The sequence below is a fragment of the Mixophyes fleayi genome, chromosome 11 (genome assembly GCF_038048845.1).
Source record: "Mixophyes fleayi isolate aMixFle1 chromosome 11, aMixFle1.hap1, whole genome shotgun sequence".
Taxonomy (NCBI): Eukaryota; Metazoa; Chordata; class Amphibia; order Anura; family Limnodynastidae; genus Mixophyes; species Mixophyes fleayi.
This window is the reverse complement of record NC_134412.1, coordinates 56,211,994-56,232,357: the sequence shown is the minus strand read 5'-3', so window position 1 is coordinate 56,232,357 and position 20,364 is coordinate 56,211,994. Positions and strand designations below refer to the sequence as shown.

General features: G+C 42.9%; 1 protein-coding gene across 1 annotated transcript in view; it reads right to left on the bottom strand.

Moving 5' to 3' along the window:
- BACE1 (beta-secretase 1) overlaps positions 1–12,573 on the bottom strand; it is a 36,428-nt gene extending 23,855 nt beyond the window's left edge. Inside the window, exons 1-3 of the mRNA XM_075190038.1 lie at positions 11,930–12,573; positions 6,252–6,340; positions 4,022–4,238 (exon numbers count right to left, since the gene is read on the bottom strand). Of these exons, the coding sequence (XP_075046139.1) occupies positions 4,022–4,238; positions 6,252–6,340; positions 11,930–12,193 (570 nt within the window). The 5' untranslated portion in view covers positions 12,194–12,573. The remainder of the gene's footprint in view (positions 1–4,021; positions 4,239–6,251; positions 6,341–11,929) is intronic.
- Positions 12,574–20,364: the final 7,791 nt, after the last annotated feature.

The window sequence follows — 20,364 nt, the reverse complement described above, 5'->3', positions numbered from 1 at the left end:
ACAAGACAGTGGGGACCATCTTGTCTGGCGTGACAAACTGATGTGCAGGCATGTCTTGGAGCCCTGGTGGTCCATGGCACACTACATTGTGATCCTATGCCCCCAGTGGCCAATAGATTGTAAGCTTGCGAGCAGGGTTCTCTTACCTCTCTGTCTGTATTACCCAGTATTGTCTTATCAATGTTTGTTCCCAATTGTAAAACACTACGGAATTTGCTGGCGCTATATATAAATAAATGTTGATGATGATGATGATGATGATGATGAGTGGTGTATGTTGGTTAGTTGAAACTTTGGATGTTTGTAGTTGCCCATTGCAAAACTGTGTTGGTACCGTGTACACCCATGATCCCAGTGATTCTTCATTGAAATATTGCCCTTGCCCAGCTGTCCCTTGAGAATGTGCTGAAGGTGTACCTGCTGCTACTGTAAGTGAACTATTCACTGGCATCGCTGATATTAGAGGTAAACTATATTGCTGCATGTGATCGTCCATACTAGCTGCAGCAAGTAGAATCCTGATAGTCCTCCTCCCGAAAAAGGCTTTTGATTAACTCTCTTTCCTGTCACTGGTCCACGATACTGCTGTACTTGTCCAGGTAAGTAAAATCATCTTTCCCCATTCACTGTGCAGCCCTGGAGAATAAAAAACAATATGCAACAACTGCCTCCCCCTCTACCTCAAATCCCCTCATCCTCGATCTGCCTCGCACCCCTTTAACCTGAGTGGCTACTTGAGCTGCTCAGGTGTAAAAGGTAGGATGGGCTTACCTATCTGTCCAATCTGTTTTTGCACCGCTGGCATCCGCCCGCCTTGCGATCCCCTCCCATCTCCGTATCCCTCTTCAGTGCCATTGCTGCCCCGCGACTCCCATAATCTGTGGTCCTCACTAGCCTCCATACGTACAATGAGTATAGCATGTGAGAAAGACGTGCACAGCTTAATGGTGCCAGACACACTCAACTTCTCTTTACTAACTGGAAGTAAGAGCTGATTGACTAGTGAGATACTAGCTTCTGCTTCAATGTAAGGCTGCTGCTCTTAGGTTAGTGCCGACCAAGGCACTACCCGGAAATCCGGAACTCAAAGTCCCAAGTCTAAGGCTCCTGATGTCACTACTGTGCAGAGATATAATTTCTGCGTTCACCTGACAGCTATTGGACCTTGGCCTTGACATCCCTGAGAACCGATCACTCACTACATTCATATAGTCTTGAACGATGTGATATAGAAACTTAATAAAAAAAATCTGACTATAGCAAGCTTCATTTGTGTGTCTTAATTAGCTGTACCTCTATCTAGCTTCCACACTGATCTCTTTTCTTTACCCATATATTAACAAATGGGACTATGATCTGGGGGTTACCCTGACAAACTAACTTTTATAGATATTAGGGCTGTTGGAGGCCAATGGTACTCAGGGCTGCCAAGAAGAATCTTGAGCCCAGAGTGCACAGCCTATGGGGATATGACAATGCGGACCAATAGGAAGTTATTCATCTACACAGTCACTACCCCCTACACAATTTGAGATAGATGGTGCTATGGATTGAATCTGAGCCCTATCTGCGTTATAATCACCACTGCCGCGGCCCCAACAGAGTCCTGGGCCAGGTACTTTGTACACATCCATCACCACCTCATGCTAACGTAAATGTATTGGTATTTTTGAAATAATGGGCCTCATTTAGAGTTAGGAAAACATCCAACTAAAGGATGCAGATTTGCGAACCATGTTATGATGCAAAAAGTGCAAATACATTTTTCTTCTCTTTTCATGCAGAGAACATGCTGGCTGCTTTTGAATCTAACACAAATATTGTGCAGCTTTATTTTAAGCGTTTAGATAGAAAGCACCTCCTCCCAACCCTAAATCTGTCCGCACATGTCACATACCGCTCTACGGGTATCTCCACCCGAGCCTCAGCATACCTACCCTCACATTAATTCTCCACATTGTGCAGGCTGTCAGCAGCAGTTTGCACTTGTGCTATGCTTCACCTGTGTTTTGGCCTGTCTAGCCATTGGTCAGTGCTCCTTTATAAAGATCCTCCTATCACCTTTTCATTGCTGGTTCTTCGAGTCTACACCTGGCCTGTATCAGCTTCCTACTCTCCGTTGTATCTACCCTGCATGCAACGCAGACCTCCGCTGATCCGTTTTACATCCTTGTGGTAATAGCTGTGGTTCACCATCTGCCGCATACCTGGATACCGCTGATCTCTGCTCACCTGTTATACTTGTTAGTGGTAATCGCTGTGATCAACTCCCGCTACCTACTCTGCATGCACCGCTGACCTCCGCTGATCCGTTCCACATCTATGTGGTAATAGCTGTGGCTCATCGTCTGCTGTATACCCTGTACTCCATTGAACGCTGCATAGATGTTCCACTCCTTAGTGGTATTTACTGTGATCAACGCCCACTATCTATTCTGCAAGCACCGCTGACCTCCGCTGATCGCTTCCACTCCCCAGTGATAATAGCCGTGGTTCATCCTATGTTGCATACTCTCTACTCCATTGAACTTTGCATACATGTTCCACTCCTTCGTGGTAATTGCTATGATCATCATCTGCTATTAGAACTGTATTTCTCTGAATGCTGCCAAACCACTTCTCTAATCTGTCTCACTGGGAACTTCCCTAGAGGGCCGCGACCTGCAGGGTGGAAGCTGCTGAAGCCCAAATCTCCTTGCGGGGGAACCCTGGTGAATACCTTCCATTCTGTTAGACTTCGCACCTCTGGGGAAGTCTAGCCAATACCAGCTGAGACAGCAGGATCTCACTCACCCTTCATGTGCAAACCTAACAGCACATTTGAAATTTGCCCCCTCTGCACTGCAACATGGTTTTGTCTAGGTGCAAAATTGCATATTCCAGATCGATTTGCTCCTAACTGTAAATGAGCCCAGAGCGTGCAAAACACTGACAAAAAAGCAATATCTGTGCAGATTTTATTGTAATTTTTAAGAAAGTTTATCCTAATCGGGTGTATGGATCACTCCTCAACATTTATGTATACAGCGAGAGCAAATTCCGTAGCGCTTTACTATTGGGAACAAACACAGTAATAAAATATTGCTGGGTAATACAGACAAGTAAGAAAGCCTTGTTCACTTACTTACAATATATGGGATTTAGAACCTATGTTAACGGCTCACATTGCCGAGACCTATTTGATCTATTTTACTAAATGTGTGATTTATATAAGATATTCAGTATCAGATTGGAGGTGACTTACACTTCCTTTTTATATTATCTTATATAGCAAAGTAGTGGTGGCAGTCAGATAGAAGTGTGGTCTCCTTATCTAGTGGGTATATATACTCATTTTAAGCTCTGTGGGAAAGTGACTGCCATTTTAAGGGTGTGAGGGGCATTACCCCTTTCAGACCCACACATGTCAAGGACAGTTTGGTAGTGGGAAGACATCACAGCTACCACTTCCATGTGCAGTGGTTCTATCCAAAGACTACACATTTTTGGTAAATGGTTGCCAGTGTAACTGATACATCCCTTTCCACGTACATTCTTACTGTGAAATAAGTTGACTCACACAGTGTCCTCCTCCTAGGTTATTGAACCACATTTTTATGACTGCAAATATTATTCCAGCAACAGACTGGAAAAAGACACTAACCTTCTGACAAGTCTAACCAAGAAGTCAAATGACATGGAGTAAAAGTATGGAAAGCATTTGATACAATATTGAACAAATGTCATTTATTTCATCTACAGCAGCTGCTCTGGGTGTAAAATCTCTCTTGATAGCCCATCTTTTACTCTGCATGGATAGTTGACACGTTTCTATGTACAAAGGAATGTCAACATCTTCCTGTTCAAAGCCAAGCTCCAGTGGAAAACAAAGGCTTACAAAACACCACTCTGTCGTTAATAGACCTGAATGTTTTCTAAACTCACTATTGATTACATTGTGCTTAGATAGTGTAATTTACTGCAGATATATTATGTCTCTCGGATTGACACCCAGAAAACCATTCCCCTTTAATCCACTCACCCTTGCAATTTCAGCATATGCAAGTCCAAGAATTCCTTCCCAGTTGGAACCATTGATGAAGAACTTGTCAGAGTCAGTGATGGCTGCAATGTTTGCTGTGATGGTGACATTAGGACCATGTGGGATTGTAACCAAGTCTGTACCCAACTCCCCCTCCCACTTTCCTTGAGTGTATGGAACGTACACTCCTCTTCGGACATCTCGATATGTTCTGGACCTGTAGAAACATAGCAGGAGAAGGAAGCTCAGATATCAGTGTTCAGATGGGATAATTCTAGTCTTTTTAGGCACAGAAGAATTCTGCTATGAACATGCGTTTCAAAACTACACTGGACACCTTCTTTAAAAGGCATCATCAAGATAGTGCATTAATCAACCTTTTCATCACAAAGTGGGTCATTACCTGGTGGGGTGGTGGTAATGTTCACCACAAAGCTATCTGTCAATCAGATTCTACATTATGTTAAAGCTAAGATAGCGAGTGCATTTTCTCCTGTGTAACCTGTCATCCATTGCTTACTCACTTCCCTTTTATCTTTTCCTCATATTTCACAAACCTGTTTTGGAAGTTGAGCTTCAGCTGTATGTTTGAGTATGTTTGGTCTAGAGATTGGATCTTCTGAGGGGTAAATTTACAGATTCACCACTTGTGCACTTAGCCACTTACTACCAAGAACTGGCTATGACAATATATGAGTATATCGCTGCAGATTTTTACCCTTATTATAAAAACTAGGGGCTAAGTCCTATTGTGAGCCCCCTCGATATCTGAGTGCTAATGATTATCTTAGCCAAAATAAGGAAAAAGAAATTATGTAATGCTGCCCATACAAATTAAATCTGATCATGCTGGATCATTGAAATGGAAATGGTACAATTTAATCAAAAATGAAGACACAAATTTCACAGTTCAGCACAAATCCAACTGAAATTGGACACACATTCTTCCCTTGGTCACCCAATGACTTCACACATTTGCTGATGGGGCTCATTAACCAACCTGATTTTGCATCCTGCTAGATAAGATCCAATCAAAGGTAAGACACTGTATGTGTGTTGCCAGCTTAACATGTGTAAGGAAATTAAATATAGTTCAGTAATACCAATGTGGTCTTTAAAACACAAATAAAAATACATGTAATTGGGCCCATCTATTAGTTAGTAGTACTTTGGACAGTATATTGAATTACCTGTTGTTAGTCAAGTTCTTTGTCACAAAAGAAATGTGTGTGTATTGCTTTTTAACAATAAATGACTGATTTCTTTTTTATACACAGCGCCTGTACAGTTAACAACAAGATCACCAGCTGCTGTTTGCTATGGTTTCCATAGCGACTTGGCCCTCCATCTGTCTCTTATCACCATCCTGATATTTTAACTATTGAACAGTCTGCAAATTAGAATTCATTATATTGCAGCACCTGCATATAGCGCAGCAAAAGGCAATTCCCAAATGTTTTCTCCAGTATCTCTAATAGTCCATTGGGCTGATTTATTAAAGGAGCAGGTTTACTCTAACTTGGCAAAATCAATTATCACGTTAAGAAAAACAAACAATAAACTAGGATATTCTCAAATATTTCCTAATATGGTTGGTTGTTAGATGTGAACTCATATCCACCAAGCTGGTTGAATCTTAATTCTTTAATAAAGCACCCCCATTTTTTTTGAAAATGTCTTTAGTCATGGTGAACTAATGTCATTTACTACACAAGTATTTATCCCATATTTTCATAGTTGTTCTTACAGTAGTAAAACCTGTGGTGTATATAGTGATAGTTGTTTTTTTGATAATAAATGACTGTCAGCAACTCTAATCCACATCCCTCTTTATTCTATCTGGCTTCACGGCCTTAACCATTTTGACGTTGCATAAAAACTCATCATCGTATAATGCATTCCAGTTATTATCAATATATACAGTTTGTGTGTGTGTGTAAAGGTGGTGAAGAGTGTTAAGGAGGAGTAGCAGAGAGGTCAGGGAGAAGTCTCCTTTCAGCTTAGCCAACTGTAAATAATTTATCACATTGTTAAGGGCAGTATCAGTGGAGTGGAGACGGGGGATGCCCATTTGTAAAGGGAGAGAGCAGTGAGAAAGTGTGTTAAACAACTGTACACTAGCTTTTTGAGCTATTTAGAACAGTAACACAGTTAACATAATAAATAATATATAAAGTAATATATGACATAATCTTGTGCACACTGAATACATAAAACAGTCCGAACCTACCGCTGGCGATGGTAGTATCTTTTCAGAAACGGGTGAGGAGCTGCGCCCACTGCAAAATTACTGCTGCCAGTGTCAACGAGAATATTGAGCTGTAAGGTAAAGAGAATATATAAAAATCATATTTTTGGATATTGGTACAATATCTGAATAAACATTTTCATATTCAATTAAGTACTGTTTTAAATAATGATGTACCCTTACAACCGCGAATTTCTGCAACTTTCCGCAAAATGAAATTTACACTAATACAAATAATACTTGCCAACTTTAAACTACTCCCCTCCAGGAAATCCCAGAGGGAACCTGAAGGATTCAGGTGTGTGAGTGTCTATGTGTGTGTGTGTGTGGGGGGAAGGGGGGGGGGAGGGAGAGTAGTGTGATACTCACAACATCATGGCCCTGTTTCCCCACACACAATACTGCAAGTCACAACGAATCCCATTATATACGCCCAATCCTGCCTACTTCACCAGGTGAGGGTTTTACATGGAGATCTCCACAAAGGAATATAGGTGGTTTTTTTTTATCTCTGGCCATAGTCAAGAAAATCCATGTTGTTTTACAGATACTGTCAATGTGGGCATCAATAGTATCCAATAGTTGCCGGCCAAGAAGTTAGAGGTGCTTAGATTGCACAGAGGGAGCCAAGTTCCTTGTGCTCAGTGCTCACGGTTACCAGTCCTCAAACCTAAACTTACCTTACTATACTGTACACAATTAGCCATATATTATGCCACCAGAATAGTCCCCATATAATGCAGCCATAGCTCACTGTCTTATGCTGCTGTTTCCATCAGGAACATGACATGAGGGTACATGGCTTAGTGGGCTTAGTGGTTAGCACTTCTGCCTCACAACACTTGGGTCATGAGTTCAATTCCCGACTATGGCCTTATCTATCTGGAGTTTGTATGTTCTCCCTGTATTTGCGTGGGTTTCCTCCGGGTGCTCCGGTTTCCTCAGACACTCCAAAACATACTGGTAGGTTAATTGGCTGCTATCAAAATTGCCCTTAGTCTCTCTCTTTCTCTGTGTGTATGTTAGGGAATCTAGACTGTAAGCTCCAATGGGGCAGGGACTGATGTGAATGAGTTCTCTGTACAGTGCTGCGGAATTAGTGGCGCTATATAAATAACATGATGATGATACAACCAGTGAGATTGAAGGTGGGGATGCACCCATAGCCGGATTAAGGGGGGGGCACAGGGGGCACGTGCCCCCTCTCTCCGAGGGCCCCCCGCCGCTGCGCGCATAAGCTCTACTGATTTATTTATTTTTATTCTTCTTTTTATTTTTTTATTTTTTTTAATGGCGGCGGCAGGGGGGGGGGGATGCGGGCGGGTTCGGGGCTCCCTTCGTTGGTGGGGGGGAAATGTAATACTATTAATTTATTGCTGGGGTTGTTTGTAGGGAGGGAAATAGGTTTATTTATTAAATGTGAATACTATTATTTTAATGTTGGGGCTGAAGGAAGGCGTAATTATTAATCATGGGTGGTACTGATTTAACGCCGGGGGTGGCTGTAATTTTCTAAATGTACCCATTTTTTTTTTTTTCAAATAGGGCCCCTAACATTCCAGGATCCAGGCAAGCCACAACTAAAGAAACCTGCAGCACAGGTGGTGAAAATGAGAAGAACAGGTAGGAGAGAGCAGCAAAGTCTGTGAAATGTTGTGATTCTAGTGAAACAATCCCAATTTTTGGTGACCGTTCAATGGTGTACACAACAATGCAGGTTTTTTTGTCTGTAGGAGGGTGGCCTGGCCATGCCCAATTATGCATTATCAATGGTATTTTAATTTGCGGTATCATTGCTAGTTTTAATGTGCATTATAAATTTTATTTTTAAAGTGCGGTATCATTGCTAGTTTTAGTGTGTGGTATCATTGCTAGTTTTAGTGTACGTTATCAATGGTATTTTTAATGTGTGATATCATTGCTAGTTTTAATGTGTGGTATCAATACCCATTTTAATGTGGTGTTTTGATGATTGTTTTAATGTACAGTATTTTAGTTTGTGGAAGCAATGGTTTTTCTTATGCAGACAACCTAAGCGAGCTCTCTGCGAGAGCTGTAAGTGTCATACTGTGGGCTGTAGGTGATGTAATGCAGGATGTGTCACTATGCCCTTAATTTTAGATCTTAGGGCCCCCCCTGTCTTAAGTGCCCCGGACCCCCAAGGCCTTAATCCAGCTCTGGATGCACCCACCTTTAAGTGTAAATACTTGCCATAACAACTGTGCTCGTCACACAACTACAACAGCTGGAAACTAGAAAAAAAATTTATCCAGACCTAAAATTACTATCCATACTCAGAAAAAATTAAAGGTGAACTTAGTTATTTTGAGCAAACAGCCAAAAACTGAAATCAAAATATTTTTTTATGAAAATGGTGACAATGTTGACAAGGCTGATCAAGCGCCAGGAATCATATTGAAACATCATGACCATTAAAGCCTCTAATGGTCACTTAAACTATGACCCTATACCCAGGGCCATGGGCAGTTTATGAATATTTTAATTTCTTGTGGTTGAAATTGAGAGCAAGTGGGGTGGCATTTTCACTTCTCACCCGAGGCACTAACATTTTAAGTTACGGCTCTGCCTATACCTATATGAAAAAGCTACACAAATTGTCCCACCAGGTGGAAAAACAGCTGAGTAGAGACATTACAATGGAAGAAATTATACTTCTTGATCAGCACTCATCTGAGCCTGCGTGACGTGTGTGTGACAAAGGGTTAATCAAAAACAACTACCTGGTCTGTCTAAAGTGATTAAATCCTTCCCTATCTATGCAACGCACTAGCTTTGCCATACCAATTATGCCGAGGGTTGTTGAATTCGGGAGCAGGCCTCTGTAGTACTCAGGTGCTGAAGGTACATACATACCTGTCAGCACCTGCTGACCTGGCGGGTCAGACTGCATTACAGCTGTCTGATCTGCCAGCTCTATAAAGTGTTAAAAATAGTATAAAAAAATACCTGGGGTCCCCCCTCCTAATGCTATTAACCCTAATGCTGCCAGGCTAGTGCTGGTTGCGGCAAAATCGGGGTAAAGAAATGCGAGGGGTACCCCCAATTTTAACGAAACCAGCACTAGGCCAACCAGCGGGGCTGGGTGGCACTATAGCAGGGGGAACACGGCAGTTCAGTACGGTGCTGGATTTCCTAGGGAGTGAGGTCCACAGCAAAGTTGTGCGGGCCCCCCTCTAGGAAGAACCAGCCGAGTGCTGAAAGCACAAGGACTCTTCCTACACTGCTGGGGCTGTGGGTGTAGGGTAATAAAGTGAGTGTAAGGTATGGAAAAGTTAAAACACCATTTTAGTTTGTGGAACTACAAGTCCCAGCCAGTCGGGCTGCCATTAACAATGTGGGCATGCTGGTGCTTTTAGAACTACAAGCACCAGCATACCCAATTCAGCCAGGGCATGCTGACACTTGGAGAACCACAAGTGCCACCATGCCCTGACACCCAGGGCCGCTGTGACCTGTAGTACCACAAAGTAAAATGTTAAATAAAACACAACACCCTCTTTCACACCACATTAGTTTAATAAAAAATAAAAAAATCCTTATATAAATCACAACTCTTTATAACCACATCTCTTTATTATAAATAATAAAACCCCAAATATTTACCATCAGATGTTTTCATCTGTAAAATATTCTAAACTTTCAATCCAATAGGTCTTTAAACCATACCCAAAACAAAACCAAAATATTCCTAAAGGTCCTGTAGGTGTCCAAAAAAAATCTCATTCCAGGTCCAGGAATTGTTAAAAAAATAAATAAAGCTCCCTAAAAAGATATATTCCAAATGTCCATACAAACATCTTCTTTCTTAAGTCCCAAGGACCCCATAATAATTCCACTGGAACAGACTTAGCAAAAAAACAAACTATTAACAAGCGACTGGACTTTTGCTCCTGTATGGAGGAACATCATTCAGCAACGCTGAATGAGAAATAAACGCAAAGTCTATTTATACTGTACGGGGGTTTCCCACACATGGGAAAAAATGTGGTTATAAAGAGGGTGTTGTGTTTTATTTAACATTTTACTTTGTGGTACTACAGGTCACAGTGGGCCCTGGGTGTCAGGGCATGTTGGCACTTGTGGTTCTTCAACTGTCAGCATGCCCTAGCTGCCATATGTATTCTGGTGCTTGTAGTTCAACAAGCACCAGCATGCCCAACTAAAATGGTGTTTTTAACTTTTTCATATGATTAGACTAATTTTATTACCCTACACCCAACGTCCCAGGGGTGTAGGAAGAGCCCTTTGTGCTTTAAGCACGGAGCTGGTTATTTCTAGAGGGGGTGGTGAGCCACACATTATTTTTGCGGACCCCACTCCCTAGAGAATTCAGCCCCGTGCTGAACAGCCTGGAGTTGGTTTGTCATTATGGCAGGGGCACCCCTGCCGCGTTTCCCCCTGCAATAGTGCCACCCACCTCGTCTGGTTGGCCTAGTGCTAGCTACGCTAAAATCAGGGGGACCCCACGATTTTGCCCCAACCAGCACTACCTTGGTATCGCTAAGATTAATAGCACTAGGAGGGGGCAAGCCCACACATTTTAAAAAAAACAACTATTTTTTAACACTTTATAGAGCTGCCGGCTAACGCACCAGAGTAGAAGCAAGATATTCAGCAGGATTGTAAGGTGTGCTTGAGTTTTGCAGGCCCACACTGTACAGTCACTACACCCACACGCCCCTTCTCCGCCCTGATCACTCCCCTTTATCGTAGGCTGTAGTAAGTCTCCTTTCCATGGATTAGAGTATGAAAGAGGGCTATTTTGACGCCCGTATCTTCCAGTTCTGAGCATGCGCAGAGTGATTTTGGGTACAGTACGCTAAAAACCGGCAGATGCTTTCCGTAATGAATCAAACCCAATTTCTTCATAGCTTCCAACTTTTCAAAATAGGGACATGATGCAGATGGACGGTGCATCTAACCATGTCAAGCACAGGACTATCTTTAATGGATACATCAAATGCACTAAAGCCACCCATAATGTCATTTATACTGAAGTTGAGTATGATCGTTTTTTTATGTAATACACTCTGCTAACGTATAAATTCCAGAGAATAAAATTAGATAAAATAATTTTTTGGTTTAGAATAATAAAACGAGAACGTACAGTTGGTTAATATTGTCAGATAGGATAAGTTCTACAAGAATATCCAGAGACAAAACTACAACATTTTGGAATGTCATTGAAATTAGGAATATCTGGCAACTTTATGATTTGAGACATTTTTGGCCAAAAATACTAAAGTTCCAGATTGAGTCCTAGCTTGTTGTAAGCTGATAAACTATGTGCCTTGGTCTCATACTTGTTCTCTGGAATATATAATTAGGTATTAGAAATGGATATGACTCATTGGTGAGCATTCTCTATTGCTATTGTACATTCTTATGTGTTAAAAGGAAATGTATCAATTGAAAAAAATAACATATTAATGGTTTGTCTCAACCTTTAGCGGTCAGTCATGCTCAGTTTTTGACTCCTAATTTTGTTTAGGAAAGCGCATTTATGCTTTATCCAGGTTATCAGCTGACAAACCCCTCAAATAAACATTACTCCTGTGCATTTGTACAGGCCACTTCCAGGTCTTTCGCAATGGCATACCAACACAACAATCAAGAGTTGGCATAAGATCATCACGTACCATCTGTGGAGGAGTGCCCACCCTCATTTCCACGTAATATCCTTGACCAGACTTTCCTCTCAGATTGTCTTTCATGTCCATGAAGTTGGTGTCTTGCCCCATCTCTTCCTCAGGTGACCGCTTGACTCTGTTAGACTGCACTGCTCCAAGGCCTAGGAAATTCTTCAGGGGTAATTTGATGGCTACCTGCCCAGAAGCAGGCAGGAAGCAGGGTAGTAGCATCAGCAAAAGGCTGCTTACACTTGCAAAAACCAAGATCTCCATATTTCTGACTTGCAATGTCTTCTCCCTCTCTGCAGGGATGCAAGTCAGAGAATCCCCAAAACAGGTATCTCTTTCTGAAAGCAGCCTCAAAACCTTAGTGTTCCATGTCAGCTCAGAGTATCTCACACAGACCTTGAATCACTCCTCCCTCCTCCTGAGGATGAAGGATGCTCTGGTCTAGAGGTCTGCAGGGAGGAGGACCAGGAATAATGCTTTCATGCCCCAGGCCGAAGAGTTTGCTTTTGCCCCCTCCCTCACCATGATTGAGGAGATACTACATTCCAGGGTCTCTCACCCTCCCTTTAAACCATCCTCCCGTTGGTGCCAGGCTGAATTGTCGGTCCCCCCTCCTTGTCTCTACAGTGAGTTGCGGAGGAGGATAGATCCTATGATGCTGGAAGGAGGAGGGGGCTTCCTGCAGGTCCATGGGAGATGTAGTTCCTGCTGGTGATTCCAGGACACGTTAATTAGCATTCATGTGCTGATAGAATGTAACGTTACTGAGTAGAGGCAGGAAGTCCAGATATTCCACGATGTGCAAAAATTATCAGTAACTTCTCGCCTGTAGTTCATATATATTACATAGAGGACAGAATCCCACCTATTTTTTTCAATGGAACTCTCAAATCTCCTATTCCAGCTAATATATATTGTGTGTGTGTGTGTGTGTGTGTGTGTGTGTGTGTGTGTGTGTATATATATCTATATCTATATCTATATCTATATATATATATATATATATATATATATATATATATATATATGCATTACACAGTATGATTTCAACAGGTTGAGGTAAGTAATGTGTTTTGTTTTACAGCTGCAGTCACCTATACATTTTGATTACTGTAGTTCAGGAACCTTACTCTTTATTATAATTAAGCCTAGTAATTGGACCGCTAATTAAGAATCCGGAACTCTGCAGTCAATCATATACAGTAATTGTTCATTTTAAATTGAAAGTGACACGGTTTATTATATAGCTCTTTACTTTTGGATGTTAATGCAATAATACAATTCTCATGGTCATCCCTGTAATCTCTGCCAGGTACCTATACCAATGTAAAGACTACAAATCCCGTCAAGCTACGGGCGAACAAACCGGTTTTGGAATGATCGATGGTAGGATGAACAAATCAACACGCGGACGTCATCGTATTAGCCTATCAGTGACCATCGTAGGAGGGAGAATTCCGTTGCCAGGGGGAGAGATCCCGGAAGTGGTTGCGATTGTTAATGCAGGGCAACGCAGGAAGCGTCCCTGGAAGCGGAGCCGTTATGGATAGTGAACGGTCTGGAGGAGGAGGAGCAGGAGGTAGTTACGTAAAGTGTATTACGGGATGATGGTTGTATACATAACATGGGTGAAGCGGGACTGGACCTGCAGTGTTCAGCCTATTTGGAGTTGTAAAAGGCATCTCAGACGATGCTTAGGAGAGGTGATGATGTCCCGGATTACAAGAGTTTTTGATGCTCTGGTTTTAGATAAACACCGAAGACGTGGATTTGGTAAAGCCAGGTGCATCTCTATGTAAGGATGGGTGGGCTCATCTAAGAACTTTGGGGCTTATTTTACAATAACCACGTTTTTTACACAGTCATTTTCGCAGTGATAAGAAATGAAAGATTGTGAACATTTTTGAAAAGTCAGGATTGGGAAAAGCTGAAACTGCCAGAATGGCGGAATACCGGAATGAGTCAGTGTACTACAGTGCTCTCTGCTGCTTGATATCTTGAGTGAATCTTGCTGTGTTTTCTCTCCCTATATAGTGCATTCTGTTCTGCTACATAGATATGTATTCTGTATTATGTGGAGCAACTATACCACATATATTGTTGTGTGTGTATATGTATATATATATATATATATATATATATATATATATATATATCTCATTTTTTTATATAGCACCACTAATTCAGCAGCAAACACGGGGAGAACATACAAACTCCACACAGTTAAGGCCATGGTTAGGAATTGAACACATGACCCCAGTGCTGTGAGGCAGACGTGCTAACCACTAAGCCATTGTGCTGCGCCATAAATATATATATCATCATCACCATTTATTTATATAGCGCCACTAGTTCCGCAGCGCTGTACAGAGAACTCACTCACATCAGTCCCTGCCCCATTGGAGCTTACAGTCTAAATTCCCTAACATAGACACACACTCACACATAGACACAGACAGACAGCAAGGGAGAGACTAGGGTCAATTTTGATAGCAGCTAATTAACCTAACGGTATGTTTTTGGAGTGTGGGAGGAAACCCGAGCACCCGGAGGAAACCCACGCAAACACAGGGAGAACATACAAACTCCACACAGATAAGGCCATGATTGGGAATCGAACTCATGACCCCAGTGCTGTGAGGCAGAAGTGCTAACCACTAGGCCACTGTGCTGCCCATATATATATATATATAATTAAAAAAAGATATATCTGGCGCTAATCACCACAGCGTAACAACATCAAATCATAATAATATGATATCAGTCCCACATGCAAAGTCCATGAAAATCACTTGACTCTTATAAGAGTGGCAGCCTCGATAGCCTGAAACCAGATGGTCGGTCCGGACAAGTACAATGCTGTAACACAAAAACAGGCAGGGCGCCTCTAAGTGGAATACCAAATATACAAGGTGGAAATGCGTAATAATATGCGTACCGTAAGGTAAGCAGCAAAGGATCTCCGGGAGAGGATGGAGTAGTCTCTGCTATACTTGTAGTCCTCCAAATCTCCACTAGTCAGTACAAAAATATGGAAAGAGCGAACATAGTAGAACACTGAGATGTAATTGGTAAGGGCCGTTCACCAAATACCCCACAATTCTATGGAGTGTCTGAGATTATTATCCCAGATTACCGTGTACAGGACACCAAAATGAGTGCAGAAAAGTGTATAATAAAGATCTGGGTGGTATTACCAGGGGAGGAGGTTGAGTACCTGATGCATAAAAGCCCAACTGACCTTGACTTTTTCTGCTTCATCTGTAAGCAACACTAATAGATTCCCACAGCTTGTTCTTCTAGAACAGGTGGCAGTGAATACGTCTAGGCCAGTGGGGTAAAAATGAAATTCCTGGGGGTAATGCTGCCGATTCACATGCTGTCAGTTGGATTGTAGACCCCTTTAAATGTGAAGTTGCTGTTGTACCAGAAGAGCCTCAAGGGTTGGCAGAGGCACATTTTGAGCTTCGATGCAATAATGAAGCATGTATTGCATTTGAAAACAAAGCAGATCTGTCATATTTTTGGATGTCAACAGCTGCAAAGGAATTCAAAATTGCACATGAGGAGGCAGTCAAAAAGTTGCTGATTTTTGCAACAACCTACCTTTGCGAACAAGGATTTTCCACTCTAACGACCATAGAAACAAAGCAGAGAAATCGATTGGACGCTGAAGACTGTATCCAAATTGCTCTGACATCAAAATGCCCTAATATTGATGCTCTCATATTGAATGCTCAACATCATTTCTCCAAAACCTGAAGTTTCGAAGTTGAAGCTTTCAAAGAAATTTTGAATAGATTCAATAAAATTTTGAATTCCAATAATTAATAATATATGATTTCCTTCCTTTCAAATCAAGGGGGTAACGTCGGCATATCTAAATATATTTTGGGGTAAAAGGTAAAAAAGTTCCCTGACCCCTGGTCTAGACCCTGGCTGGGATTAGGAAGTCATTGGTGTTGCACATGTTTTAAGTACCCATCAGATGTGAGATACTTCATGACATCTGGTACCCAGATCTTTATTATACACTTTTCTGCACTCATTTTAGTGTCCTGTACACGGTAATCTGGGATAATAATCTCAGACACTCCATAGAATTGTGGGGTATTTGGTGAACGGCCCTTACCAATTACATCTCAGTGTTATACTATGTTCGCTCTTTCCATATTTTTGTACTGACTGATGGAGATTTGGAGGACTACAAGTATAGCAGAGACTACTCCATCCTCTCCCGGAGATCCTTTGCTGCTTACCTTACGGTACGCATATTATTACGCATTTCCACCTTGTATATTTGGTATTCCACTAAGAGGCGCCCTGCCTGTTTTTGTGTTACAGCATATATATATATATATATATCTATCACCACACACAATGCAGAGAACATGCCTGCGTAGCAGAACAGAATGCATTATACAGCGGGAGAAAACACAGCAAGCTTCATCAAGACACCAAGCACCAGAGGGTGCTGCAGGAAGCCAAATCATTCTGGCAATTCCAGTTTTCACCTGCACCCTGAAAAGTCTGATCAGAAGATCCCTGTGTTATGGCTAGCAGCTATTATCATAAGCTTACAGAACTATCAGCAGAGGTCTTCACCTATAGCAGCTGCTTTTCCCCATAACATTACCCAGGAACATGCATATAATAATGTATTAGCTAGCATTCATTAATGACAGAGCTCCAGCTGGAATTGAAAATGCCCTTACACATTCTCCTATAGGCCACAAAAGATTATATCATTTTATATTTGCACATGTGCCCAGTATTAGATCATGCCGGAATGCGGTGCTGTTAGCAAAGAGAGTCTCAACCATTGTCCTGGCAACGGTCGAGACGAAAAAGGAAATGACGTCCAGGCCGTCGCCATGTTGCCCGGGAGGGAGCTGAAGTAGGGGACGAGAGTCGCGACAGCTAGGGGCACCGCCACGGCTCGTGCAAGAATTCCTTGAGGAGATTGTCAGTGTGGAGACGTCTCTTCAGAACCCAAGAACGTTCCTTTCCAGTGTACAAGTAAATGTATCTGGCCTTGAACTTTCTTGGAATCCAAAATCTTCTCCACAATGAACTTGTGGCATCCATGTACATTGACTGGCCGCGCTCTATATGACCTGTGACAATTAAACTTATTAGAAGGGACAACAGGTTTCAATAGAGAACAATTGAATGTGTTTGGAATTTTTAAAGATGGAGGCAATTTAAGTCTGAAAGCCATGGGATTGATCTTCTTGATAATAGTAAATGGTCCAATGAACCTGGGTCCTAGTTTCCTACAAGGCTGTTTGAACTTGATGTTCCAGTTGGAGAGCCAAACTTTATCACCGACTTTAAAGAAGTAGGCTCTCACAAGGATGAAGATGGTGTCACCTACCAGCAGTTGGCGCTACTGAGTACTGAGGCACGGAGTCTAACACGCCTCTGGTTTTCACCAGGGACCCCTGCAAGGAAGTATGAACTCCACTGTAAGAGGCGTGCAGGTCGCGGCTCTCAGTATCAGTTAGCTGGATAGGTGATCAATGAGACAGCGGTGATGGTGCACCAGGATACAGGATGGAGGCCTAGTTGCAGCAATGCACACAGGAAGGATAGTCGGCAGAACCGGGTCAAAACCAGAGAGTCAGTCACAGCCAAAATCAGAAGCAGGAGAATGGTTAGGAAGCCGGTAATGCAACCAACCGCTAACAAGAAAAGAGTATCTCTTGTCGCTATGTGACGGAATTTGATGCTCTGCGCATGTGTACAGATCAGGACTGGAGAAAGTCCCGTTGCTATGGAACGTGACTGTAACAGATTCTGGATACTATTTTACTAATCTTGATTAGCGCTGGCTTACCTGAGGTGCGGAGTCTAACGATCTCCCCGGTGTTCAACAAGAACCGCCGCAAGGCGGGGTGGGCTTCGCTGCCAGGAGTCGCAGGTCGCGGTCCCCAGGTTCGCCTCAAGATGTAGTACAGCGGAGTGAAGCGGTGGTTGCGGAGTCAACAAGCCGGTTCGGTACACAGGACTGGAGTCAGGCAGAATCAGAAGGCAACTCGGAGTCAACAAGCCAGGTTCGGTACACGGGTCACAAGAATAGGAGAATGGTCAGCAAGCCGGGTCGGTACACAGGGATTAGAGAGCCAGGGAAGTCAAACAGGCAGAGATCAGCACACTGGAGACACTGGAAACAGGAAGACACTGCAATCTACGAAGAGCAGGAGCCAGGAACAGGTAAGTGTTGCTCTGACACTCAGCGAGTGTCAGAGTGAGGTTTTTATACAGACGGGGATTCAAAATCCCCGCCTCTAGGTTGTGGTCATGTGACCGCCTCCGGGTGCGGTCACATGGTCCTGAATGCGGAAGTGCGGCTGGACGGAGCGGCGGGGATAAGGTAAGTCCGTAACAGTACCCCCTGCCATAAAGGTGGACTCCGAACACCTAATAGGGTTTCAAAGGAAATTTTTTATGGAAGGATCTAAGTAGACGGGGAGCATGTAGGTCAATGGCTCTTACCCATGAGCGCTCCTCAGGACCGTAACCCTTCCAATCCACCAAGAACTGTATGGCACCTTGAACTTTACGAGAATCTAGGATAGTTTTAATCTCGTATTCAACTTGATCCCGATCCACAGCAGGAGGAGGAGTTCTGGATGAGGTGGAGAATCTGTTGGTTACCATCGGTTTTAACAAGGAGACATGGAAGACATTGGGTATGCGTAAGGAGGGAGGCAGACTCAATCTAAAGGCTACGGGATTAATAATCTCAGATATAGCAAATGGGCCAATAAACTTGGGAGCAAATTTTTTACTGGGAACCTTTAAACGAATGTTCTGGGTGGATAGCCATACCCTGTCACCAACTGCAAAACTTGGAGTCATTCTTCTCCTTTTATCGTAGAATTTTTTGGAACGAGTAGTTGCTTGTTTTAAGTTTGTCTTGGTTTGTTCCCAAATATCAGAGAAGTTACGAACCAGAGAGTCCACTGCTGGAACTTCAGAAGATGAGACTTGAGAGAAGGTGGGTAGTCTAGGATGGCAGCCATACAGAACAAAAAAGGGGGAGTTAGAGATGGCCTCATGAAAATGGTTGTTATGGGCGAACTCGGCCCAAGGGAGAAGGTCCACCCAGTTGTCTTGGTTACTAGAGATAAATATTCTTAGAAACTTCTCTAATTCTTGGTTGGTTCTCTCAGTAGCCCCATTGGACTGGGGATGATATGCGGAAGAGAAGTCAAGCTTAATCCCGGATTTATTGCAAAAAGACCGCCAAAATTTTGATATGAATTGTGATCCCCTATCGGAGACAATATGTTGAGGACAGCCATGGAGGCGAAATATTTCTTTAATAAAAATATCGGCTAAGGAGGAGGAAGAAGGAAGGCCTTTGAGAGCAATAAAGTGAGCTGTTTTAGAGAAGCGATCCGTGACCACAAGCACTACAGTACAGGATTTGGAAGGGGGAAGGTCCGTGATAAAATCCATGGAGATCTGTGACCAAGGGTAATCAGGAATGGGTAATGGGAGCAAGCATCCATAAGGCTTCTTCCTAGAGGTCTTGTGTTGAGCACATTTGGAACAAGCAGCAACAAATTTCTTCACATCCTCCAGCAAGGAAGGCCACCAGTAGCTTCGGGACAATAAGTCCCAGGTCTTGCGAATGCCGGCATGCCCAGAGAAGAGTGAGTGATGAGCCCAGTGAAGGAGCCGGGTGCGTAGATGTGGCAAGATGAATGTTTTGCCTGGAGGGCAGCCCTTTTTCAGGTGTGTAGCTGCCAATACTTGACATGGATTTACAATGAATTTCTTATCCTCCGAGGATTCCATGTCAGCTGGATCAAAAGAGCGAGATAAGGCGTCTGCCTTCGTGTTCTTAGATCCTGAGTGAAAAGTGATGTTGAAATCAAAGCGTGAGAAGAATAAGGACCACCTTGCTTGTCGAGGATTTAGACATCGGGCAGTGCGTAAGTACAGTAAATTCTTATGGTCGGTATATATGGTGATAGGGAATTGTGCTCCTTCTAGTAAATGTCTCCATTCGGAGAGAGCCAATTTGATGGCCAGGAGCTCTTTGTCGCCAATCCCATAATTCCTCTCAGCAGGTAAAAAGCGACGGGAAAAGAATCCGCAGGGATGAAGTTTTCCAGAAGGACCTCGCTGTGATAGTACGGCTCCTGTGCCAACAGAAGAGGCATCTACCTCCAGGACAAAGGGACGAGAACAATCTGGCTGTTGAAGAATGGGTGCGGATGAAAAGAGAGACTTTAATAATATAAAGGCTTGGATAGCCTCAGAGGACCAACTACCAGCGTCAGCAGATTTGCGGGTCAATGCTGTGATGGGAGCCACGAGAGAGGAGTACCCCTTGATAAATTGACGATAATAGTTGGAGAATCCTAGGAAGCGTTGAGTGGCTTTAAGGCCTGAAGGTTGGGGCCAGTCAAGTATGGCTT